Below are 27,191 nucleotides of genomic sequence, written 5' to 3' on the forward strand. Positions count from 1 at the left end.
GAATTATACCACAACGACGAAGACTGGTGGGCAACGGACTGCCGCATGGCCAGGCCGCAGGATGCTGCCCAGCCACCGGTCACGCCCGACTGGTTTATTGCGTAACAATAATATACAAATAACAACAATCACAACATGCTTCCACGTTATGTTTTTTTACTTATTTTTTTAAGTTGGCCGAATTATAGTAATTTAGCCTTCGAGAAAGACTCTGCTTTAATTTGCAAGGCTATATATAAATAGCCTTGTTATTTTATTTTTGAGCGAAAAGATTACAAGGCCTTATGATTTTTTTAGAGCGACAAATTTACAAGGCTATAGTCTTGTGATTTTATTTCGAGCGCAAAGTTCACAAGGCTATAGCCTCGTGCGTTTTTTTCGTGCGAAAAGTTCACAAGGCTATTGTCTTATGTTTTTTTTCGAGCGAAAGTTTACAAGGCTAAGTTATCAAGATAAAACAAAAGGACTTTACCCCTTGTCGTTTTTTTTAATGTTGGGCTAAAATTTGATAAAACAACTGGACTTATGACCCCTTGTGATTTGTTTTCCTTCAATTTATTGCCCAAAATTAATAAATATGTTTGAGATTTTGTCAATTTTTGCCCTCAATAAACATAGACTTACACTTAGGAAAAGAATCTGCCATGGGGGAACCCTTTGTAAATTTCTGAGGTTTTAATAATACAACCTGAAAATTCAGTGTTACTTTTCGTCAAGTGTTTTCCTTTAATCAAATATTGTCAAATTGTGGCCTCTATTGAGTCCTACTTCTTTGCCTTACTACGGAAGAAAAACAAAGCTTGTGCTATAGAGTCCGCACTAACTACCTCAGCTCCGATCCCTCCACGGTAGACTGGGCCCCTGTCTTTATCCGCAAGGATAAAGACAGGTCGCTGCCGCTAGATCCAGTGATTCCCATTGGATACAATGCACATGCAGTGACATAATGTCCAAATAGTCACTGCTCTCAAGTCCGCAATGTAATTTGACTGCGTATCTATATGTGAAACGACAGAGGTCAGAGGTCAACTAAACGCCGGTTTTTGGCCGCTCTCTGGTGTTATTCACGAGCCTTGAAGAATGACGTCAGACGATCAGGCTACCTCCACGGCAGAAATCTTCTCCAGTTCTTTGCGGTTCTTGGTTCGATTCCCCAGCCTGCTGCCTTGATCCTTAGATTTCTAGGCCTCTAACGAAGTACTTGCAGACAAACCCTGTCTCATGTTCCACTTTGCAGAATTACTAGGAGGAGTGAACTCCTGCGGCTGTTTTGACGTGTTAAGCGTGTCGTCGCAACTTTCTGTGGACGCAAACTTGCTCTTCTTCTTTGGAGTTTGTCTCATCGATGGCATCATCCAGTTGTACTGCTGTGGAGGAGCAAACTCTTGAGGGCGCTCTTCATGTACTTGCTTCTTCACCCTGTCCCATTGCGACTCTTCTGTTTATAAATAAGAATTGTAAACAAATTGTTAGTTTTAAATGACAGCTACCTAATTATAAAAGTTTAACAAAGTCTTCAATATCTTCAGTTGACATCAGGGGTGCGTTTTGGCGATTGCAACTGATACCTGATTTGTGTTGCGAGTACTTATGAAGCCATTTTGCTAAAAACAAAAACATGTGCACACACACGGTGCCAGATTGAACTGAGAAGTCTCCCGATCAATCTACTCCACGGAAGTAGAACTAAGCAAGACAGTTCTCTAAGAACAAACTCTAACTGGCAAGCAGATACACACATGGTGTTACCGCAAACCTATATATACTAGTAATTTGCAGCCATTTTAAAGACACTGGACACTATTGAAAACTGTCAAAGACTAGTCTTCACAGTTGGTGTATCTCAACATTATAATGCATAAAATAACAAACCTGTGAAAATTTCAGCTCAATCTATCGTCAAAGTTGCGAGATATTAATGAGAGAAAAACACACCCTTGTCGCACCATGGTCACACAAAGTTGTGTGCTTTCAGATGCTTGATTTCGAGACCGCAAATTCTAAATCTGAGGTCACGAAATCAAACTCGCGGAAAATTACTTCTTTCTCAAAAACTACCTCACTTCAGAGGGAGCTGTTTCTCACAATGTTTTATACTATCAACCTCTCCCCATTACTCGTAATCAAGTAAGGTTTTATGATAGTAATTATTTTGAGTAATTGCCAATAGTGTCCACTGCCTTTAAAAACAAAAACATGTGCGCACACGCGGTGCCAGATTGAACTGCGCATTGATATGTGCTACATTTGGACTAACAATTTGGTTCAGCATGCAACGTGACCAAGAAGACGAGACGTCCCTCCATGCAACGTTCTCAAAACACAGCCCTGGTACAATATTGTTATTGCGGTGTAAAGTCCTTCTGAATCGTTTATTTCAGCAAAGAGGATGTAGAGGTTTTAGGAAGGTTAGGTTCCAAGGGGCTGTGTTATACTCAACAGGCCTGTAGCTTTAAACGGATTCATGAATTACTGTACATATATGTGACCTGTCACAACGAAATGAGCTATAAGTCGCATTGTGCCATTTCCCATTACAGACGGTCAAAGTCAAATCTTTCTCATTAGATAAGTGAGAACTCTCTTGTTTCCACAAGCTCTGTCGACTTGGAGGATTATTGTTACCCCAAGTGTTGTACACCATTGGAAAGCTATTAATCTGCAGAATTCAGAAATGTGAATAGCTAATTTGTTTTAAATTCCGAATTTTAGCTCATTTTGTTGTGATAGGTCACACATGTGCCCTCCCTTGGTATCATATCTAAGGCGAGTACACGCAAACATGCAGGTGAGAGTTCATGATACTATGTACAGCCACAGATCTGCTTTGATCATGAAACAGCCCCTTTAATCACAACAAGACTCTGAAATCCTAACTCTCCACAAGGTTTAGTGCATGTTCTTCTTTTACCATGTTTACAAGGTTTATCAACATACAATACATAATAATAATAATAATAATAATATCGAAGTCTTATATAGCGCACGTATCTACCTAACGAGGTACTCAAGGCGCTGAGTATATACAAACTTTCAGAAAGATAGGCTATTGCAGTGATGAATGTTGAGACCCAATTAGTTAGCACCTTATAAGGGTTTACAAGGTGCTACGGCGCATTAAGCAACCACAGCCAGGAACATCGGGGCGAACAATTACCAATAGTGTCCACTGCCCTTAATCAGCACAAAAATCATGTTATCTTCTTACCTCGTCTCTAAGATGACTCAACATCTCCATCTGACTCTGTCTCTCTCCCTCATCCTTTGAGAAGTCAAAGCAGCCGACACCCATCTCTCTCACATCTGAACAGAAACAAAACTGGCATTAAAGACTCTGGACACTTTTGGTGTTTGTCAAAGACCAGTCTTCTCACTGAGTGTATCTCAAATAACACATGTTAAAATTTGAATTCAATTGGTCATCGAAGTTGCAAGGTAATAATGACAGAAAACACCCTTGTCACACAAAATTGGGTGCTTTCAGATGCTTGATTTTGAGACCTCAAAATCTAATATGAGGTCTCGAAATCAAACTCATGGAAAAAAAAATTCTCAAAAACTACGTTACTTCAGAGGGAGCCGTTTCTCATAATGTTTTATACAATCAACAATTCCAACAGTGTCCACTGCCTTTAAAGGGAAGGTACACATTTGTTAATTGTCAAAGAACAGTCTTCTCACTTGGTGTATCCCAACAAAAGCATAAAATAACAAGCTTGTGAAAATTTGGGCTCAATCGGTCAACGAAGTTGCGAGAAAATGATGAAAGAAACAACACCCTTGTTGGACGAATTTGTGTGCTTTCAGATGGGAATAAAAGACTTCTAGCTAGAAGTCTTTTAATATTTCAGTGAGAAATTACCTCTTTCTCAAAAAACTACGCTACTTCAGAGGGAGTCGTTTCCCACAATGTTTTATACTATCAACAGCTCTCCAATGCTCATCACCAAGTCAGTTTTTGAGTTAATATTTGTTTTGAGTAATTACCAAACGTGTACCTTCCCTTTAACCACCTTTCAGTGATCACTTTGCAGAACAAGTTTGTATTTTTTAATTTGTTTTGTCATAATGAAACAATGATTTCTAACCCAGTAGAGAAATTGACTGTTCTCAAGAAATGTACCTCGAGACTTATTTTTATCTATTGAGAAAATGTGGCTTTTGTTCACCGTCTCAAAAATTTATTGAGCTAACCTATGGTAATATTTTTTAGAATATGCTGAAACATTTTGTTTAAAATTATCCTCTTTGGAAATCCGGGCAATACAAAAAAAACACAACAAATCTTGCGTGTTCCGAAATAACATTCCCGTGGGCACATGATCGCAACCCATTAAAAGATTTGGGTATTGAAGATTTTGAAGATAATAATAGAATAATAGTGAAAACCTTACCCCTTCAAATATTACTTACTGAGGTGCTGTAGTTTTTGGAGAAATGAGTAAAACAATGTCATGAAAATACGTTTGTAAATAATTCAAATAATTTTTGTGACATTGTTTTACTCATTTCCCAAACACTACAGCACCTCAGCACATAATATTTTCATGGAAGCTTTCTACTATCATTATCTTCAAACTGTGTAAGTTTAGTGTAAATCTGTGGACATTGTGTTTTTTGTCCTACAAAAGTTACATAGACCCTTTAAACCACAAGAACGATCTACTGACTAGACTGAATCATTATGCTCAAGTAAAAAAGGAATCATACATGAGTGAATACGGGCAGGCGCCCAATAGAGTGGTCTTTGTCAAATTGAAATATTCCTACCGTTCCCAACCCTTGAGACCTACTCAAAATAATTATTAGCATAAATCCTTACTTGGTAAAGAGTAATGGGTAGAGGTTGATAGTATAAAACACTGCGAGAAACAGCTCCCTCTGAAGTAAAGTAGTTTTCGAGAAAGAAGTAACTTTCCACGAATTTGATATCGAGACCTCAGATTTAGAATTTGAGGTCTCGAAATCAAGCATCTGAAAGCACACAACTTATGCGACAAAAGCATTTTTTCTGTCATTATTATCTGGCAACTTCGACGACCTATTGAGCTAAAATTTACACAGGTTTGTTATTTTATGCATATGTTGAGATACACCAAGTGAGAAGACTGGTCTTTGACAATTGCGAATAGTGTCCAGAGTCTTTAAGACGGAAAACAAAATACACAAATTGTTTCTCTTTCTTTAACACTAAAATTGCGGTTTTCCTTATACATGTATGTCGTGAACTAACACGGAACTCTTGATTCCACAAAATGGCCGACTGGGTTAGCTTTAAAGGAAAACCATAGCCCGACTTGCCCGATTCTCTGCCAAACAGGGCCAAATTTTATAGAGCTGCTATAAGCACACAAATTTGCTTAGCATGAAATTTTTTCCTTGATAAAAACAAGATTACCAACCAAATTTCCATTGTTGTATATTTCTTGTTACTGGTATTCAGCTGTTGTTTGCTTATCCTGAAAATCATGTGGAAATTTGGTTGGTAATCCTGTTTTTATAAAGGAAGAAATTTCATGCTAAGCAAATTTTTGTGCTTAGCAGCTCTATGAAATTAGGCCCAGTACACCACAGCACCAAGAGTCCCAATAAAGTAATGTAAGTGCTGAATTGAATTGTCCTCTCTAACAGATAAGAGTTGCTATGTGGCACTCATTATACACACATTCTGGTGATGGTTAAAGCGTTGGACACTATTGGTAATTGTCAAAGACTAGCCTTCACAGATGGTGAACCTCAACATATGATGGTTGAGACCTCAAGTTCTAAACCTGAGGTCTCAAAATCAAATTCGTGGAAAATTACTTCTTTCTCGAAAACTATGGCTCTTCAGAGGGAGACGTTTCTCACAATGATTTATACCATCAACCTCTCCCTATTACTCGTCACCAAGAAAGGTTTGATGCCAATAATTATTTTGAGTAATTACCAATAGTGTACACTGCCTGAAAGCCATTGGACCCTTTTGGTAAACAGTATTGTCCAAGGCCCACACTTCGTGTATCACAGCTTCGATATCAAATAACAAACCCTGTGAAAATTTAGGCTCAATCGGTCATCGAAGTCGGGAGAAAATAACGAGAAAACCCACCCTTGTATCCGCCTGTTTCGCCGTGTCACGACATGTGTTTAAAATAAATCAGTAATTCTCGTTATTGAGAATTGATACTGTTTTACTGTTTTCTCAAGTGAAAAAGTAAAGCATTTCATGGAATAATATTTCAAGAGAAGTCTTTCACCACTACCTTCTGTAAACCCTGTCAGTTATTTGAAAATCTGTGAACTTTAATTTTTGTATCTGTACCGAAAGGGTCCAATGGCTTTAACCTACTGCCTCATCCAGGAGTGAGTCCTAAAAATATAAATGAGAGAGGGAGTGCATGCAGTGAGTACACAGGTGTGAGTGGAGTCAGAGAAACCGCCTGGTGTTGCGTAACAAAAGGAAGGCATGAGGGCCGCCTGGGGCATTTAAAGGGTGTTTAAAACACTATTCATAATTACTCAAAATAATTATTAGCATAAAACCTAACTTGGTAAAGAGAAATGGGTAAAGGTTGATAGTATACAACTTTGTGAGAAACGGCTCCCTCTGAAGTTGAGTAGTTTTCAAGAAATTTCATTTCGAGACCTAAGATTTAGAATTTGAGGTCTCGAAATCAAGCATCTGAAAGCACACAACTTATGCGACAAAGGCGTTTTTTCTTTCATTCTTATCTGGCAACTTCAACGACCTATTGAGCTCAAATTTTCACAGGTTTGTTATTTTATGCATATGTTGAGATACAACAAGTGAGAAGACTGGTCTTTAACAATTACCAAAGGTGTCCAGTGCCTTTAAGAACCCTATCTTACACCTTACCATCAAACTTGAGGTTCTGGTAGTGAAGAGGCCCAGGACCTCGGCTCCTCATTTCTTCCTCCTCAGCCTCCCATTTCTTCCTCATCATCTTCCGATGCATGTCACTAGAGAGAAGATCTGGCAGTGTTTCTTGCTTCATAGCTTTCTCTTTGTCGTCCTTCTCCCTAAGATATGCAAAACAAAAACAGGTATTAAAGTGAAGCTTATTATCTCATCCCCATCCGCCACCAGAGGGCAGTATTCTTCCCATCATGGCTGATTTAACAGTCTCCTCTTTCCCAATCCTTTAAAGGGTCTATGTACTTTTTGTAGGATAAAAACACAATGTCTACAGATTTACACCAAATTTACAGTTTGAAGATAATGATAGTAGAAAGCTACCCTGAAAATATTACTTGCTGAGGTGCTGCAGTTTTTGAGAAATGAGTAACACAATGTCATGAAAATAATTTTTGTCTCAGTGATCATGAGACGAAAATTATTTTAGAATGTAAAAACGTTTTTTCATGACATTGTTTTACTAATTTCTCAAAAACTATAGCATCTCAGTAAGTAATATTTTAAGGGAAGCTTGCTACTGTCATTAGCTTCAAACAGGGTCAGTTTGATGTAAATCTGTGAACATTGTGTTTTGTGTTTGATACAAAAAGTACCCAAATCCTTTAAGGCCACATGCCAACAGATATTATTATCACAAGAGCGAAAATCTGGAAGTGATTCTTGCTTCATAGATTTCTCTTTGTCTTCCTTCTCCCTAAGTTATGCAAACAAAGACAGGTCAAGTTAACATGGTTAAAGGAACACGTTACTTGGATCGGTCGAGTTGGTCTTTGAAAAGCGTTTATAACCGTTTGTTATAAAATGCGTATGGTTAGAAAGATGTTTTAAAAGTAGAATACAATGATCCACACAAATTTGCCTCGAAATTGCGTGGTTTTCCTTTTGCGGGCCATTTATGGGAGTCAAAAATTTGACTCCCATAAATGACCGACCGTGTTGACGACGAGGTACAGGAAAACCACGCAATATCGAGTGATACTTGTGTGGATCATTATATTCTACTTTTAAAACATCTTTCTAACCATATGCATTTTATAACAAACGGTTATAAACGCTTTTCAAAGACCAACTCGACCGATCCAAGGCAACGTGTTCCTTTAAAGGGTGGTGTGAGTGCTGATGATGACTAGAGCAGGCTAGATGAAATGTTGAGACTAGCAATACTCATCCCACAAGAAGATTGAGACAAAGAACTCCTCTCCAAGATTGATACAAAGACAGATACCTTCTCTGTGAGACCAAGACCAAAACCTAACCTCCAAGATCGAAACCAAGGCCAAGATCTTCCGTCTGAGATCAAGACCAAGCCCCCAGGAAAAGGGCACGACTGTCGAAGTCGTACCGTTCCGCGAGGGGGTAGCCCGGAGCGAGAGCGCACGAGAAAGGTGGGCACCTGAGAGGGGATCGGGTGCAATTTTCGATGTTGATGAGGAACCCCAGGCTGGATGCGAGGCGCAAAGTAAGTGTCAGCGCCGCGTCCGTTGCCGCCCGTGATCGTCGGCCTACAATCAGCCAATCGTCGAGGTATTGGAAAATCAGCAGTCCTCGTCTCCGAAGTGCTGCTCCGATCGCCCGTACCACTCGGGTAAAAACCCGAGGGGAGGTTGACAGTCCGAAGGGGAGTACCACAAATTCGTATAGCGTTCCGTTGTAGAGGAAGCGCAGAAATTTGCGGTGTTCGGCCCTGATGGGGACGTGGAGGTAAGGGTCCCGAAGGTCCAAACTCGCCCCCCATGCAGGTGTATAGATTGATTCGAGGATTGCCCGCAGCGTTTCCATGCAGAAGCGCTTTCGGCGGATAAATCGGTTTAGGGGCTTTAAATTCAGGATCGGTCGCAAAGTGTCCGCCTCCTTCTTGGGAACTAAGAAGAAAGTGGACATGAATCCCGTCCGTGTCCCCTCGTCGGGGACAACGCGTATTGCCCATTTGAGGAGAAGGGAACTGATCTCCCCTTCGAGGGCACGGCGTTTGAGAGGGTCGGACGGGGTGGGCGTTGGCTGTACCAGCATGTCCGACGGGGGGGTTCTCGTGAACTCGAGTGCATAGCCGCACTCGATCGTCTCGAGGACCCATCTGTCGGACGTGATCTGAGCCCAGGACCCCAAAAATTCCTGAAGGCGGCCTCCCACGGGTCCGTCGTTGGGAGGTCGCCTGGAGACCGGGAAGTCACTTCCGCCACGCCCCGGGATACCGGGGGGTGGGCGCACGAAAACTACGGCCCGACTGGGCCCGTTGTTGGCCTTGGGCCGGCGTGCGTGCGTTCGGCGGTCCTTGGTTCCCATGAAAACCGCCACGGGCGGGTCTCTGTGGGCGCCTACGAGGAATCACAAAGGAGGCTTGTTTGCCTTTCCTTGCCGCCGGTACGGAGGTCTGCGGCTTCCACAAGTTGATCTTCTCTGTGGCCTTGAGGCGCCTGGCTTCGGCCTCCATAGACTCCTGGAATTTTTCTGCAAACAGGTCTCGTCCCGTTAGGGGGAGCGCATCAAGTCGTTTGCGAGCCCCGACGGACGGGAGGAACAGAGCGTCTAGGACGTTTGCCCTACTCCTTGGAGCGGGGCCAGTCCTCCTCTTAAAAGACCGCCGTTCAGAGGGGGCGTCCCCCGCCTCCTCGGCGGGAAGATCCAACACCCGGGCCATGTCCCTTTGGACAAGGCGCAATTCAGTTTCGGCAATTGAAAGCCGTTGAACTGCCGTGGCCAACTCGTCCTCTTAATTCCGGGGACGAGTCGTCGGACACGGGGGGGGGGGTCGGATACACTCCCTGATTGTTCACCCAAAGGTAGGGCTGTGCCTAACAAATCATGGTGCTCTGCATCCCGATCGGATACAAAGGATCCCGAGGGGTGTATACTGATCCCCGCCTGGGATTGTGGACGTGCACCCGTGCGTGACCGCACATCACCCTGATCCCTTACCACCCATGCAACCTCCTGCGTGGTGACCGCGGGACGGTGGCTGGGAGGGGAGGCCGGTGGCCGGCTGACCGTGCACGGTACGCCGCCTCGGTCCTGGCGCACCCAGCCATGACCGGCCTGGTCGGGCTGGGTGTACGGTCCCGCTAACTGGGAAAATTCCTGAACCTCGTGTCAGCCCGATATTGAGGCCGCTAAGGTCAAGAAAGCCGTGAGGAATTCGTCTCAGGATAGCGGCTCGCTACCCCGATGATGTTTCCTATGGCTGTCAGGTGAGGAGTCGTCAGACGACCGAGGATGACGGTCATTTCTGGCCCTCTGCCGCTTATTCGGTACCCGGTCATGGGACAAATCTGAGGCTCTCTCTGTGGAAACCTGAGTGACAGGGATGCCCGAGCAACGAATGAAATGAGGATAGATTTGTGCGCTTTATAAGTTTTCATTATTACTATTACTACTTATTTCATTACCAGAATGTAGAATAGTTGACCAAGTTCACTCTGTATGAGTGACTTCTTTGGAGTTGTATTTTTTTCGGCCTCCTAAACCAAAATGTTGCACAAATTGAGTGCTTTTACAAACTATGAATCAAATAGCGAGCACGGAGACCAATCATTTATATCCGGTGATAATCTGGACTTACCTAAATGCCTGAGGATTAAGACGTTTACCAATGTTGATGAGCTCAGGAAGATCTTTCTTCATACAGCGTCTGGATCGTCCTAAGGTGTCCACAAAATCCATTCTGAGAAGAAGATAAAAACAAGGAAAGTACAGACTTTAAATGTAGATTCATAAATACTTCGGACAGTTTCTCTACTCCTATTGGTGGAGAGCGCGTCACGTGCGGGGTGTTTAAATAAGGGAATAAAAGTGTAGCGACGAGTTCTTAAACGGCCGTTTAAAACCGGCAGGGTCGTTGCCGTGTGATAAAGGCCCGAGCCGAAGGCGAGGGCCTTTATCGCACGGCAACGACCCTGCAAGGTTTTAAACGGCCGTTTAAGAACGAGTCACTATTCTTTTATTCCCATTCATAAATGCCCTTTTGTTAAAAACTTCAAACAAAATACAATTATAGACACTTTGACAATTAAAAATTTGAGGTTTGAAATATTTTTTTCAAAAACTTTGTGAAGAATCTGTTTGATGCGCGTGGGTTGTGTGTACGCGCGCGTGCTTATAAAAAGATTACGCGCGCGCTTACATATATTCAGATATTACGCCCTGTATAGCTATGATTTGCATTCCGCGTGATAATCTTGCGCGCGCGCGCGCCCGACACGCCGAAGCCAGCCAGTCTTAAACAGCTTCAGCTGTGTCTTTATCAACCGTTTAAACACCCCCACGTGACGCACTCTCCACCAATAGGAGTAGAGAAACTGTCTGGGGTATTTATGAATGGTTGATAATGACCAGTGTTTATGACCAGCTGGCTTCCACGTGTCACAAAGTTTTTAAAACAAATATTTCCAACCTTGAATGTTCAACTGTCAAAGAAGAAGAGAAAACAAGGAAAGTATGACTTTAAAATCCACTGAACACCATGGTAATTACTCAAAGCAATTGTTAGCATAAACACTTACTTAATAACTAGCAATGGAGAGCTGTTGATTTGATTTGAGTATAAAACATTGCGAGAAACATAGTTTTGAGAAAGGGGCAACTTTTCACCCAAGTAATTAAAGACATTCAGGCCTGAAGCCTTTCTCAGGCTTCTAAAAGCACACACATTTGGGCAACAATGGTGTTTTTTCTTTAATTACTCTCTCGCTACTTCGATTGTTTTAAAAGTTTTCACAGATTTGTATTTGATTCATATGTTGGGATACACCAACTGAGAATACTTGTCTTTGACAATTTAATTACTCAATGTAGACAAATGTGCTGTCACCATCAACACTAAACACTAAACGTGGACGGATTTGACATTGGTCTGAAAAACATGGTTATAAATACTTACTTAGAGATATACCAAGTGAGGATTGCCGAAAGTACTAATACTGCCTTTAAGTGGACAAAGCACCTAAACATTTTCTACAAAGCAAAAATAAGCAGCAAATGAGATGGGATTTTTAGCTTGATTTTCCCCTCGAATGATTTCCTCACCATTGGTCTAGAGGGTTGACAGGGCCAGGTACATCTGAGGCCCCCATCTCATACTCCAGCCCCGCCCTTCCTGCCTCCTGTTTTCCCCCTCCCCCTCCCTGGATGACCTCCTTACCATTGGTCTTGAGGGTTGACAGGGCCAGGTACATCTGAGGCCCCCATCTCATACTCCAGCCCCACCCTTCCTGCCTCCTGTTTTCCCCCTCCCCCTCCCTGGATGACTTCCTTACCAATGGTCTAGAGGGTCAACAGGGCCAGGTACATCTGAGGCCCCCATCTCATACTCCAGCCCCGCCCTTGCTGCCTCCTGTTTTCCCCCTCCCCCTCCCTGGATGACTTCCTTACCATTGGTCTAGAGGGTTGACAGGGCCAGGTACATCTGAGGCCCCCATCTCATACTCTAGCCCCGCCCTTGCTGCCTCCTGTTTTCCCCCTCCCCCTCCCTGGATGACTTCCTTACCATTGGTCTAGAGGGTCGACAGGGCCAGGTACATCTTAGGCCCCCATCTCATACTCCAGCCCCGCCCTTGCTGCCTCCTGTTTTCCCCCCTCCCCCTCCCTGGATGACTTCCTTACCATTGGTCTAGAGGGTCGACAGGGCCAGGTATATCTGAGGCCCCCATCTCATACTCCAGCCCCTCCCTTGCTGCCTCCTGTTTTCCCCCTCCCCCTCCCTGGATGACTTCCTTACCATTGGTCTAGAGGGTTGACAGGGCCAGGTACATCTGAGGCCCCCATCTCATACTCCAGCCCCGCCCTTGCTGCCTCCTGTTTTCCCCCTCCCCCTCCCTGGATGACTTCCTTACCATTGGTCTAGAGGGTCGACAGGGCCAGGTACATCTGAGGCCCCCATCTCATACTCCAGCCCCGCCCTTGCTGCCTCCTGTTTTCCCCCTCCCCCTCCCTGGATGACTTCCTTACCATTGGTCTAGAGGGTCGACAGGGCCAGGTACATCTGAGGCCCCCATCTCATACTCAAGCCCCGCCCTTGCTGCCTCCTGTTTTCCCCCTCCCCCTCCCTGGATGACTTCCTTACCATTGGTCTAGAGGGTTGACAGGGCCAGGTACATCCGTGGCCCCCATCTCATACTCTGGCCCCGCCCTTGCTGCCTCCTCTTTCCCTCCCCCCCCCCTAGATGAATTTCCTTACCATTAGTCTTGAGGGTCGACAGGGCCAGGTACATCCGTGGCCCCATCTCTAGTCTTGGTTCCAAGACCATTGGTGTTGCGCGGTCACACACAACCAACGTTCCGATTATGCACGGCAAAAACTGTACACGCTTGTAACGAACGCTAGTGGGCGCTCTGTTTCTCTGATTTCCGGATCTCACCATGTCCTGTGCTCACCAAGGTCTAGGACATTTGCAAATTGAAGGCGTGGCCAGGCTATGTAAATTACTTTTAATGTATGCAATATTCATAACACGTGACGAATTGAAGATGACTATTCAAACTAGATCGAGTCAAAGGTCAACATGATCAGCGCTCTATTTTTAATAATCTTTGCTCAAAGAGTAATTCCGTGGTCATTATAGGCCTATTAAAAGGAAAACAGTGAAATTTTAAGTATAGACTACCTATTCAGATTATGGATACGTGACGATTTGAAATCATAAACAATGGTCAAAAATCGAACATAAGATTAGCCTTCAGAGAGTCCGTGTAACGGACGCTTGTATGGCCCCACGGCGTGGAACAATCGGAACGTGAAATAAGCCTTGTGGAATATCAGGTACCGCCCATGCCGTGTCTCGTGGGGGTTGGAGGTGTTAAATCCCGGGCGCTATGAACTCCCAGCTTGCGGGTGTCGACTCCGTTGTTTCTTATGATCGCAACGTTCCAATATGCTCCATTTTGACTCATGACCCCCTAATTTCTTTTTGTTTTGAGTTTTCAGGTAATTTTGATGAGGTCAAAACGTAGGAATATCGCATTTTGTTATATTGGCAGTGTTATTGTGTGAGTAGCTTAAAAAAATTATGAGAATTCTTTATAAAAGGTTGAAATAAAAATAATGCTAAAACAAAATTCCCTCAAAGCATAATTTTAACAAACAAAATATTATTGTTTAATTCTGTGAATGAAGAGTTATTTTTGAGGTAATGATTAAACTGGGCAACTAGTGGAATTTATGACCCGACTATTCGCCTCAAATAACTGGGAGTTGAATAGCAGTAGTCACCACTCGACAAGCAATCAAAATTCGCAATTTCTCATGAGTTGTTCCAAAATATATTGTTACGACTACATTCTAAAAATATTATATGGTTACGTTCTAAGCTACGCAGCTACTCGGCTACATTTATGTTCCAAGATACACTTAGGTCTACGTTCCTTCAAGTTACACTATAATATCAAAAGGTATGTTTTCAAGCCCGAGTCAAGCTACGCTTACATTCCAAGATATCAGCTACGTTTACGTTCCAAGATACGCTTAGGTCTACGTTTCTTCAAGTTACACCATAATATCAAAAGGTACGCTTTCAAGCCTGAGTCAAGCTATGCTTACGTTCAAAGATACGCAGCTACGTTTATGTTCCAAGGTGCTACGCTTCAGTCCAAGATATGCTTACGTTCCAAAAGATGTCAACGTTCCAAGCTACACAGCTACTCAGCTGCGCTTACAGATCTGATCTGCTTACGTTCCTTCAAGTTACGCTATAATATCAAAAGGTACGCTATAATATCAAAAGGTACGCTTTCAATCCCATGTCAAGTTACGCTTACGTTCCAAGATACGCAGCTACGAATAACGTTCCAAGATATGCTTACACTCCAAAAGATACTATTACGTTCCAAGCTACGCAGCTACTCAGCTACGCTTATACCATGTATACACTCCAAGATACGTTTAGGTTACGCTACAATATCAAAAAGTACGCTTTCAATCCCGAGTCAAGCTACGCTTACGTTTCAAGATCTGCAGCTACGCTTACGTTTCAAAATACATTCTAGTTTTATTAAACTTAGTTTTATTAGACTTTACACTGGCATAAAAATATAGAAATACAAATCGATACATAAAGAAATAAAGAATCAAATTAGCTATAAAAAATACCAAGCCAGTGAGTGACGAGGAGGAACAGGTGACCAGCACCTCTACAAAGCCGTCCTGTCACAAGAAATGTCCCCTGAAACCCACCCCATAGCAAAAAACCACCCAACCCACAAAAAAAAAAAAAAAAAAAAAAAGGAGCGCTTTAAGGCGGGACTGACAATTACAGACGACAAGAAGAGCAATGGCAGTGCGACACCCAAGTGCAGACATCATCCGCTGAAAAGTCAGATGCAAACTTGTCCCTGTAAAATTGGAGAAGAAGAGTCTTAAATGCTGACAAGGACACGCTAGATCTGACCGACAGCGGAAGCTGGTTCCACATGGGGACAATCCGCTGAAAATAAAACGACTTATGGGATTCTGTTTTACAACGAGGAACTGATAATTTGAAGGGATCAGAAGACAGTCTAGTGGCAGGACGGCCCTGTGTAACATTAAAACTTACATATCTATTAACATTTATGTCAATTTGACCGTATTTACATTTAAAAAACAAAATAAGATCACAAATTTCCCTTCTAAAAGAGAGTGGTAAAATTGAAAGCTGTTCTAACCGGGTCTTATAGTCATCTTGAGGACGATGCAAAATGAATTTGGTGGCTCGTCTCTGGACACCTTCAACAAGTTTTATATCACGTTTTGAAGTTCCACTCCAAATTGAACTACAGTATTCTAGGTCACTTCTAATTAATGCAGTATAGAGAGATTTAGAAACTCTGCTAGGAGCGTCGTAACCAATAGTGCGTTTAATCATACCCAACTTTCTATTGCACTTGGCAGTAATGCGATTAATTTGAGAATTCCAAATAAAATCAACAGAAATATCTACACCTAAATCACGAAAAGAGTCTGTTCTTTCAAGATGAGAATTATTCAAGCTATAATCAAAATTAACACACTGTTTACGTCTAGAAATAGACATAGTTTGACACTTCTGGATGTTAAAGCTTAAGTCCCATTCAACACTCCACGAATACAAAGAATCTAGGTCATTCTGAAGAAGCCTACAGTCCGATGTGTTTTTAATGGACTTGAAGCATTTAGAGTCATCAGCAAATAAAGCTACAGTGGAATGTTGAACGGAACTGGGCATGTCATTTACATACAAAAGAAACAAAAGCGGACCTAAAACAGAACCCTGTGGAACCCCCGATACAACGGGGCGCCATTCAGAACTACTCCCTTCAACAACCACCCTTTGTTGGCGATTACGTAAGTATGAATTGAACCACTCTAGTAAGTTAGAATGGAACCCAAAACTCTGTAATTTGTGTAAAAGTAATTTGTGAGAAACGCTATCGAATGCTTTAGAAAAATCGAGGTAAACCAAATCGACCTGCCCGGCTTTGTCCAAAACACAGCTGACCTCTTGATAAACAGACAAAAGTTGGGAAACAGTGGAGCGGCCTTTGACAAACCCGTGCTGTAAGTGATGAAGTTCACCCTGAATGGCAGGAAATATGGTATTAAAAATGGCCCTTTCCATAACCTTGGAACATACGCAAAGTAACGAAACAGGTCTATAATTTTCCACACAACTCTTGTCTTTTTTCTTGAAAATTGGAACGACATTAGCCCTCAACCAGTCACTTGGTAATTCTTTGGTAGACAAAGACAGGTTAAATAAATGACTCAAAGGAGATACAATTTGATTAGCACATTCCTTAAGCAATCGAGGAGATAGTCCATCGGGGCCTATAGCTTTAGTGACATCTAAATTATTAAGTATTACAAGTACATCACTTTCGCTGATGGAAATAGAACCCAAAGACGCTTTTGAACACAAAGATGCTTTTGAATCCCTCAAGATTTCCTTCCCCCGAGATTAAAAAACTTTCACTGTGAATAACACTACAGGGCCCACCAGTTAATATCTGTTTGGCAGAAAATACTGTACAAAATTTCTTTACTATCCAAACATTTAGTTGGGCACTCGGCATAAGTCTACAACATTTCAAATTTAATTAAAAATTGGCTGGTAACCAGTTTCTGCTAAGCAATACTATTTTGTGCTAACTATAAGCAAATTGTTTAGCCAATACAGGCTTCATCAGTGTGGGCCCTGGCACGTCGGGAGCATAACACCACGATCGCATTTCAAGCTGCATCATGGCAATGCAGTAGTCTGGATCTGGATATTATACATAGTAAGGTTTGTGGTGGTACCGCCAACCTTTCTTTATCGTATTTCCACCATGTGGCAAAGTTTCAAATCCTACTGATCTGGACATTATTATACTCCGATAAAAACATATACCCACACACACATGCAGGGTATAGCAAAAGTCATGCAACGCAATTACTGCATGCATTGTACACTGCATGCACAACACTGATGAATTATTCATGAGCCAACCGCAACGCAGCCTCTCATTGGCTCCACCGGAAAGTCGGGGGAGATTTGCCGAAAAACAATAAAAAAGTTAAGACCCGTCGTTGCAAATGTCCTAGACCTTGGTGAGCACAGGAAATCAGAGAAACAGAGCGCCCGCTAGCGTTCGTTCATTACAAGCGTGTACAGTTTTTGCCGTGCATAATCGGAACGTTGGTTGTGTGTGACCGCGCAACACCAATGGTCTTGGAACCAAGACTACCCCATCTCATACTCTGGCCCCGCCCTTGCTGCCTCCTCTTTCCACCTCCCCCCCCCCCCCCCTCTAGATGAATTTCCTTACCATTGGTCTTGAGGGTCGACTGGGCCAGGTACATCCGTAGCCCCCATCTCATACTCTGGCCCCGCCCTTGCTGCCTCCTCTTCCTCCTCCTCGAGTCTTCTCTTCTCCTTCATGTCACTGATGGTCTTCTTCTCATAGTCCACCAGGAAGTGATCTGCAACATCGTCCCCTGGGTAAGACGGAATGTGACAAGATGACTTCAGTATTAGTGATCAGCCATTTGAAAGTTAGATTTGAACAATGTCTGGTACAATGACATGCTTAGCCACAAGGTGTTTTCTTAAATTGAAAGTTCTATGACAATTGAGACAGTTGCTACATCAAATGTTTCAGGGCAAGTGTTTGCATAGTTAGTAAGAGATGCAGGGTTCGGGTCGATACTCGGGAATTGCTAGTCAATAAGCGCAAATACAACCGTTTTGAAAAAAGATAAAAAATCATGATACTTAGTTTTGTATCTACTAATTTTACAAAAATCCTCTGGATACAACAATTGTTAATGCTCCAGACACCAAGATAAACACCACGTAAAAAACCCCCCATTGCGACGACCTTGTTCCCGAATGGCCCAACATTCAATGAGAGTGCATGGCACAATGGTACGGAAGTTTGCTCAACTGGAGGTTGCTATACAAAAGCTTGCCCTGAACCAAGACGGGAAGTTAATTCAGAGGTCACAGGTTCAAGTCCCGCTGGTGTAAACCAAAATAAGTAATGACTGGGTAACAGTGTTCTGTTTTTAATCCTTTAAAGGGTCTATTAGTCTAGACCAGATTTCCAAAAAGGGCTCTATAGTTAAGGAAGTGAGCGTCATTCTTTAGAAAAAGTTGGTAACATACCTGATTTAACTAATTTGGGGGTGCTGAATCCGAAAATGGTGGCTACCTAGGGTAATTTTTGGTCCTTCACCCTGAAAAATCAAATTTAAAACAATACAGAAAACCTAGCAGATGACGGACTTTTCACGTGAAAAATAGTCAGGTTCTGCTGTGGTTCCATATTAATGTTGTCAGAATACCACACAGGGCAGGTACCAAGGTGCAGGTCAGGTATCCGTAACAAACTTTTGATTGTACTGGATAGATCTACAACCAAATTGCATAGGTTAGCTTTTAGTGTTCACACTCATGGCTTGAAATTATCTTACCAGTCAAACAAATTGATTTTAGAGGATTTTAAAGTAACTCATTTTTCGATTACAATCCTCCCCCGTTTTAGAAAGTATTCTCCACAGTTGACGAACCAATCTAACTGTTGTAGGCTAACAATTGAAAAAATAAATTCCAGTTTGTTTGTTTGTTGGCAGTATAACGCATTGTTAGTCCCCTCCATTGATAAAACAATCCACCCCTCTCTTTTCAGCTGGCTGTGAAGAACAAGGAAAAAACAAATATCTCTTTATTCATTATTACCGTTCAATCCACAAGCATAGACTCCTACTTTATTTTTGTGTGTCAGCTAGGACGGTTCCCAGCAATGAATCATTCATGAAAGGTGTGCGTATCTTCGATATTAGCAATCATAGTTTGGAGTACAAACTGAGGCAAATTGTTTTGCTAAACAAAAAAGCTTAAGTCAAAAGACTGTTTTAATTTTGGCCAAGTACACCAGACTCTTACTTTGCTTTTCCAGCAATATTTTATTTGGGAAGAACAACAGGAGTTTAAACTTTTAAAACCAACTTCAAGAAAAGTCTTAAACCCCCCAAAAATGAAAATAGTAAGTTAACATATGGACCTAATCGTCAAAATGTCTAATACCCAGTGGACTTCTTTGCAATGTGATAGTATATGATTTTTGATTTAGATGACTCTGTACATGTTATAGTATAGGGTTTAAGTGGATGCTGGAAAGGATGACATACACTGAAAAGAAGATGCCTCATTGCACCAAGCTGTTGTATGTGTTTCAGTGTTGTTTCAGTACTACAAGGATACCTTCTCCGGTATACTTCTATCATAACATAACATAAAATCAGGTTAATTTTAGGAAAAACACTATTGGATTTGGGGAAATATCAGCTTGAATGGAATGCTTTGATGCGTCGGTTCCATAGAGGCATTTTTGTAATGTCATGTAACTGTATCTCCCCTAAGGAAATTAACATGTTTGTAAAATTATATGTTTGTTTATCAGTTTCCTGAATGCTAGTCCATCTGCATGATGATTTGTGTATTTTAGCAAGTCACTATTCAATCGAATTGCAATGTGTTGTGTACTATTAATTCTGTACTTTCTTTTATAGAAATGTCTCTGTAAGGACAGGGATGGGAGCCCAAATACTACAAAACATTTGTTTATAATTTATATACATTGGGTTGTTTATTGGACATAATATTAAGTGACATCAAACTGAAACACTTCAAAAAATCGCTTGATTTTCGCACTCTAAGTATCTTGAACAATTCTGACAACAAAAAAAAGCTGACATACAAAAATAAAGTAGGAGTCTATACTTGTGGACTGTTCAAATAATAAATAACTCTTTATTAGAAAAAACACGAACTCAAATACTTTCAAAATGACATTAAAAGCACCTTTTGGTCCCTCTGAATGTGCAATTTGATTGCAGATCTATCCAGTACACCCAAAAGCTTGTTACGGATACCTGACCTGCACCCGGGTACCTGCCCTGTATAGTATCCTGACAACATCAATGTGGAACCACAGCAGAACCTGACTATTTTTCACGTGAGAAGTCTGCGTCTCCTAGGTTTGCTGTATTGTTTTAAACTTGACGTTTCAGGGTGAAGGACTAAAAATTAGGTTTGGTATCCATCATTTTCGGATTCAGCACCCCCAAATTAGTTAAATCAGGTATGTTACCAACTTTTACTCAAAAATGCCGCTCGAAGTTGTTTTTTTTGGAAATCTGGTCTAGACTATATGTAACTTTTGTAGGACAAAAAACACAATGTCCACAGATTTACACTAAACTTATACAGTTTGATGATAATGAAAGTAGAAAGCTTCCCTGAAAATATTACGTGCTGAGGTGCTGTAGTTTTTGAGAAATGAGTAAAACAATGTCATGAAAATAACTTTCGTCTCATGAGACGAAAACTATTTTAATCATTTACAAACGTATTTTCATGACATTGTTTTACTCATTTCTCAAAAACTACAGCACCTCAGTAAGTACTATTTGAAGGGAAGCTTTCCACTATCATTCTCTTCAAACCCTGTAAGTTTAATGTAAATCTATGGACATTTTGAAAAGGTACCCAAGTCCTTTAAAGCCATTGGACCCTTTCGGTACAGAAAAAAAAAAAGTTCACAGATTTACAAATAACTTACAGGGTTTACAGTAGGTAGTGGTAAAAGACTTCTCTTGAAATATTATTCCATGAAATGCTTTACTTTTTGAGAAAAAAAGTAAAAACAATATCAATTCTCGATAGCGAGAATTACGGATTTATTTTAAACACATGTCATGACACGGCGAAACGCGCAGGATACAAGGGTGGGTTTTCCCGTTATTTTCTCCCGACTCCGATGACCGATTGAGCCTAAATTTTCACAGGTTTGTTATTTGATATAGAAGTTGTGATGCACGAAGTGTGGGCCTTGGGTAATACTGTTTACCGAAAGGGTCCAATGGCTTTAAAGGAAAACGTTGACCTTGGATCGGACGATGAAATGCATATGATTAGAAAGATATTTTAAAAGTTGAATATAATGATCCACACAAACATGCCTCGAAAGTGTTTTCCTTGTATGCCGTGGACTAAAACACGGTCAGCAACCTAATTAAGGGAGTCAAAAATTTGATTCCCATAAATGGCCAACTCGCCTGATCCAAGGCAACGTGTTCCTTTAAAGATGGGCTCATACATGTGTAGGTCTGCTTGGAATCAGTAGAGAAAGTTGATGGTTAAAAAAAACAGTCACAGGTTCTGTTTAACCCTTTAGGAAAATAAGCGTAAGGGCACAACTCTTTACCTGCTGTCAGAATGGCTCCTTTTGACATCTCCTCCTAGAGCTTTAACTTGGCCTCTAAGGCTGCCCTGAAAACACAACAAAAAAATCAAGTCTTGAAACACTAAAACATACTATCGTTACCTGGTATTTACTTCTTATGGGAAGGAACATTACAGAATTGGTTTTTGCTAACAGAACAGTTGCTGGCAGTGTAAGCACTTTATGTAATCCACCATCAATACATAAACTGACAAACCTGTAGAAGTTTGAGATCGATCGGCCATCTGGGTCACGAGAGAATAGTGAAAAACCGATTACAAATTTTGCATTGCATCGATGCCAAAATTAAAATGAATAAAACGCTCACTGAGCGATAAACTCCAAACGCGAAGTTAGAATATTTATTTCTCATCAAATATGACATTTCAGACAGAAATATTTCAAGGGATGTTTTCTACTATCATCATCATTAGACCGTGTAAGTTTTATGTAAATCTGTGATCTTCACGATTTTTGTTTCTTACCATTTCTGTAACGTTCCTTTAAAGGCAGTTTGGTAATTACTCAAAATAATTATTATCATAAAACCTTTCTTGATTACGAGTAATGGGGAGAGGTTGATAGTATAAAATATTGTGAGAAACAGCTCCCTCTGAAGTGACGCAGTTTTGGAGAAAGAAGTAATTGTCCACGAATTTGATTTTGAGACCTCAGATTTGGAATTGGACGTCTCGAAATCATGCATCTCAAAGCACACAACTTCGTGTGACCATGGTGCGACAAGGGTGTATTTTTTTTCATTAATATCCGGCAACTTCAACGACCGATTGAGCTCAAGTTTTCACAGGTTTGTTACTTTATGCATATGTTGAGATACACCAAATGTGAAGACTAGTCTTTGACAATACCCGATAGTGTCCAGAGTCTTTAACACAGATGTGTGTTGGGCATTGTATACTCACTGTTTTATCAGAACTATCACAGGCAAATCACTCAGGTGGGATTTGAACCCATGACCTTTGCATTGCTAGAGCAGACACATGTATAACTCGGGAAAGTACTGAGTATACAGTGCTTTCATACACATCGGTGTAAACAAATTATATTATTTATCTCCGATGCAAAACCTGGAATATAGGCCCTATTATAGTTAAAACAAACTTTTCTTAAAGTCACCTGGAAGTGGTATTTTTATTCAAAATAAAGCTTTTGTCAACAATCAAAATATGTGTTTTGATGAGTAGAATATGAACAAATAGTTGACTAAGGTTCCAAAAAATTTGTTTTATTTTTATTTTTTAAGAGTTAGGCCCGACCCGAGAGGGCGCTGTCCATGACGTCAATCGAGGCACGATAGTTGAAGAGAAAATGTGTAGTCTGGCCTCGTATACTGGGTACCTGATCGGTATGATGCATACGTACAGAACTATGGTCACGAACCATGTCTGCACGCACTATGGCTGCTGTGCGGACGGTCCACTCGGATTACCCTGCACGGACAATGGCATGCAGTGCCAACACAAGATAGCTTGGCGCTTGACGATTGGTGTAAGCTAAAAACATGCCCTCAAAGTTGAAACATTACCCAAATTGTTTTCTCATCAGGCAAATGCTCCTTTAAATTCATCACGTCTTTCAGGTACCTTCTTTTACGTCCCACTAGCAAGAAAAATTGTTGGGATGGTGTCATGTTTCAGAATACCTTTTCTTTTCATGTCAAATGTGTGGTGTATTGTTTTCCGGATTCGAAGCACGACGGTACGAAGTGTTCGCTGCACAGCGCTGAAAAAAGACAATGGACCGTCCACTTTGCAAACTGACCCCATCTAAAGTTGTTTTACTACATTTAGCAGCAAAACACCTGGTCGGCATTGCCGGAAAAATGCATGAAAAAACTTTTTTTTGAAACGTACAAACTCACGACTAGGACTTGCATGTACTTCCACATGTGTTCGATGTTCGATCAAGGCAAGGTCTGCCTCGATTGACGTCACAAAAGGGGTAGGCGGAGTCACCCCCATAAACAACTTTATTTTTTTAACATATAAATCGTGACAAACATTTACTAAACAAAAATATGTTATTGTTTATCAACATTATACTCTTATGTTTGGAAAAAAAAAATTTTTTTTCCAGGTGACTTTAAGTTTTAGCTCTTTTGAAACAGGAAACCCACTTCACAGTCCATAAGGATGTAGGCATGGGTATCATCCACTAGGAGCCACCTACTCCTAGGGCTGAAACAGGGTCACCCCCTTCACAGTCCCTAAGGATGTAGGTATGGGTGTCATCCACTAGGAGCCACCTACTCCTAGAGCTGAAACAGGGTTACCCCCTTCATAGTCCCTAAGGATGTAGGCATGGGTATCATCCACAAGGAGCCACCTACTCCTAGGGCTGAAACAGGGTTACCCCCTTCACAGTCCCTAAGGATGTAGGCATGGGTATCATCCACTAGGAGCCACCTAACACTGGGCTGACACAGGGCTACCCCCTTCACAGTCCCTAAGGATGTAGGCATGGGTATCATCCACTAGGAGCCACCTACTCCTAGGGCTGAAACATGGTTACCCCCTTCACAGTCCGTAAGGATGTAGGCATGGGTATCATCCACTAGGAGCCACCTACTCCTAGGGCTGAAACAGGTTTACCCCCTTCACAGTCCCTAAGGATGTAGGCATGGATATCATCCACTAAGAGCCACCTACTCCTAGGGCTGAAACAGGGTTACCCCCTTCACAGTCCCTAAGGATGTAGGCATGGGTATCATCCACTAGAAGCCACCTACTCCTACGGCTGAAACAGGGTTACCCCCTTCACAGTCCCTAAGGATGTAGGCATGGGTATCATCCACTAGGAGCCACCTACTCCTAGGGGCTGAAACAGGGTTACCCCCTTCACAGTCCTAAGGATGTAGGCATGGGCATCATCCACTAGAAGCCACCTACTCCTAGGGCTGAAACAGGGTTACCCCCTTCACAGTCCGTAAGGATGTAGGCATGGGTATCATCCACTAGGAGCCACCCACTCCTAGGGCTGAAACAGGGTTACCCCCTTCACAGTCCCTAAGGATGTAGGCATGGGTATCATCCACTAGGAGCCACCTACTCCTAGGGCTGAAACAGGGTTACCCCCTTCACAGTCCCTAAGGATGTAGGCATGGGTATCATCCACTAGGAGCCACCTACTCCTAGGGCTGAAACAGGGTTACCCCCTTCACAGTCCCTAAGGATGTAGGCATGGGTATCATCCACTAGGAGCCATCTACTCCTAGGGCTGAAACAGGGTTACCCCCTTCACAGTCCCTAAGGATGTAGGCATGGGTATCATCCACTAGGAGCCACCTACTCCTAGGGCTGAAACAGGGTTACCCCCTTCAAAGTCTGTAAGGATCATCCACTAGGAGCATGGCTGGTGGAGCAAAATGCACTACCTTCAAAACTTTTTTAGGGAATGAAACATGCATCTTACATTATTTACCTTGATTTATCCAATGCATTTTCTTCTTCTGCTGTAAGGACTTTATCCTTCTCAGCTCGGGACTGAACTCCGTCATTCTTCTTGGTCCAGATACTTGCTTTCTGTAAAAAAAAAAAAAAAAACCAATAACCACAAGGAAACTGACAGGGTAAAGTTTTGAATAATTTTGATTGGAACTTGAAATGTTAAAGACAGTGGACACTATTGGCAATTGTCAAAAACTAGCCTTCACAGTTGGTGTATCTCAACATGCATAAAATAACAAACCTGTGAAAATTTGATATCAATCGGTCGTCGAAGTTGCGAGATAATAATGAAAGAAAAAACACCCTTGTCACACGAAGTTGTGTGCATTTAGATAGTTGATTTTGAGACCTCAAGTTCTAAACTTGAGGTCTCGAAATCAAATTCGTGGAAAATTACTTCTTTCTCGAAAACTATGGCATTTCAGAGGGAGCCATTTCTCACAATGTTTTATACCATCAACCTCTCCCCATTACTCGTCACCAAGAGAGGTTTTACGCTAATAGTTATTTTGAGTAATTACCAATAGTGTCCACTGCCTTAACTTGAGTTTGATTGCTTAAAGGGTCTGGGTACTTTTTGTAACACAAAACACGAAATCCACAGATTTAGATTAACTTACATACACCGTTTGAAGATAATGATAGTAGAAAGATTTCCTTAAAATAATTACTAACTTGCTGAGGTTCTGCAGTTTTAGAGAAATGAGTAAAACAATGCCACAAAAAAATAATGTTTGTCTCAGTTTTTGCCGTAAAAAGTATTTTAATACTTTTTACAGCAAAATTGCATTTTTATCATAACTGGTTTTTAATACGTTTTTACATGCTGAAATAATTTTCACTGAGACGAAGATTATTTTTGTGACTCAGGTTTTACTCATATTATTTGCGATAAAAAAGTGCGACAAGTGCAATTGGTTCTTTTACATGCGTTACACAACACATGGGACCAACAGCTTTACGCCCCTTTCGAAGGACGAAGCAATGGTGAAGTGTCTTGTTTAAGAACACAAGGGTCACGGCTAGGGATTCAAACCCACACTCTGCTGATCAGAAACAACAAAGTTTGAATTCAGTGCTCTGTACCGCTTGGCCACGACACTTCCATGGGGGTGTCAAACATAGGTGAACATAGTAAATAACCACCTTTTCAGACAGAGTCTCATTTCAGTTCATCCAAGGTCCAGCCTACCTTAGGAACAGGTTTAGCCTTGACTGTAGTAGAGTTCTCTTGAAGTTGTTCTTTGCCGAGTGCCTCTTGTTTCAGGAATAACTCTGCTTTCAAACCCACAAGCTGCAAAAGAAGAAAGTGATCACATTGATTAATGTCAAGTTATTAACTCCAGTCTCCTGACGATGACTAGAGCAAGGTAGTCGGCTTGCCATGCAATGCCTAGAATATATTCATTTCTGTTTTAGTGTGAACTTTTTGGGGGGTGTTTCATAATAACTTGGGTAGCATCTCAGCATGAAAAGTTGGTTTTCCATTAAAAAATTATTTCACCTCCTGAAACTGAAAAGCTGAAGGTTCCTACTTGGATATATCCATGGTCTACATATTTTACAGTTACACAAAACGTTGAGCGATTGAGTCACTCGATCGTATTGGTACATTTTTCAATGTTCCTTAATTTTGTTTTTAATTCTTTATTTAAAAGCCAGAATAAACTTTAGGTTTTTTGTATCTCAATTTGATCAGTGAAAAACTTGGACCGTGTTCTGAGTCTGTGTTCAGTAGAAAGGGTAGAAGAGTTGACTTGTAGGCCTAGATGATTGTATAGGGAAAAGTTTCTGTATCACACGCCACCACTTTTTCATTCAATATGAAATAATATCAAGTCTCATTAGGCCTACCTCAATGAGATAATGTAGGCCTACTTCTAGAAACTATAACGCTCCCCTGTGAGCCTTATGTAGGGGTCACATAATTATTTAGGGCCTTCTTAACGCTTTACGTTTTTCAAATCAGCGTTGATGAGTGAAAGTTTTATGACCGTTAGCCAGCCAAAACTGAAGTTTCCTGTGTACTGTACAACTAAAGCTTTCCCCAACCTACTCAATATACATTCATAATGCTTGTATTTCCTTTTTGT

General features: G+C 41.6%; 1 protein-coding gene across 4 annotated transcripts in view; it reads right to left on the minus strand.

The window, feature by feature from the left end:
* Positions 1 to 1,025: 1,025 nt before the first annotated feature.
* LOC117305524 (coiled-coil domain-containing protein 174-like) overlaps positions 1,026 to 27,191 on the minus strand; it is a 41,019-nt gene continuing 14,853 nt past the window's right edge. Inside the window, exons 2-7 of one of the 4 annotated variants that reach the window (XM_033790397.1) lie at positions 26,245 to 26,392; positions 25,073 to 25,173; positions 17,672 to 17,840; positions 6,860 to 7,023; positions 3,209 to 3,303; positions 1,327 to 1,438 (exon numbers count right to left, since the gene is read on the minus strand). In XM_033790397.1, coding sequence (XP_033646288.1) covers positions 1,415 to 1,438; positions 3,209 to 3,303; positions 6,860 to 7,023; positions 17,672 to 17,840; positions 25,073 to 25,173; positions 26,245 to 26,264 — 573 coding nt within the window. In that variant the 5' untranslated portion in view covers positions 26,265 to 26,392 and the 3' untranslated portion in view covers positions 1,327 to 1,414. Of the gene's footprint in view, positions 1,439 to 3,208; positions 3,304 to 6,859; positions 7,024 to 10,475; positions 10,578 to 11,792; positions 11,901 to 17,671; positions 17,841 to 21,613; positions 21,679 to 25,072; positions 25,174 to 26,244; positions 26,393 to 27,191 lie in introns of those variants that run through there. The other 3 variants (XM_033790393.1, XM_033790394.1, XM_033790395.1) reach the window with 3 other exon arrangements.

Source organism: Asterias rubens (assembly GCF_902459465.1).
Source record: "Asterias rubens chromosome 8 unlocalized genomic scaffold, eAstRub1.3 super_scaffold_89, whole genome shotgun sequence".
Lineage (NCBI taxonomy): Eukaryota > Metazoa > Echinodermata > Asteroidea > Forcipulatida > Asteriidae > Asterias > Asterias rubens.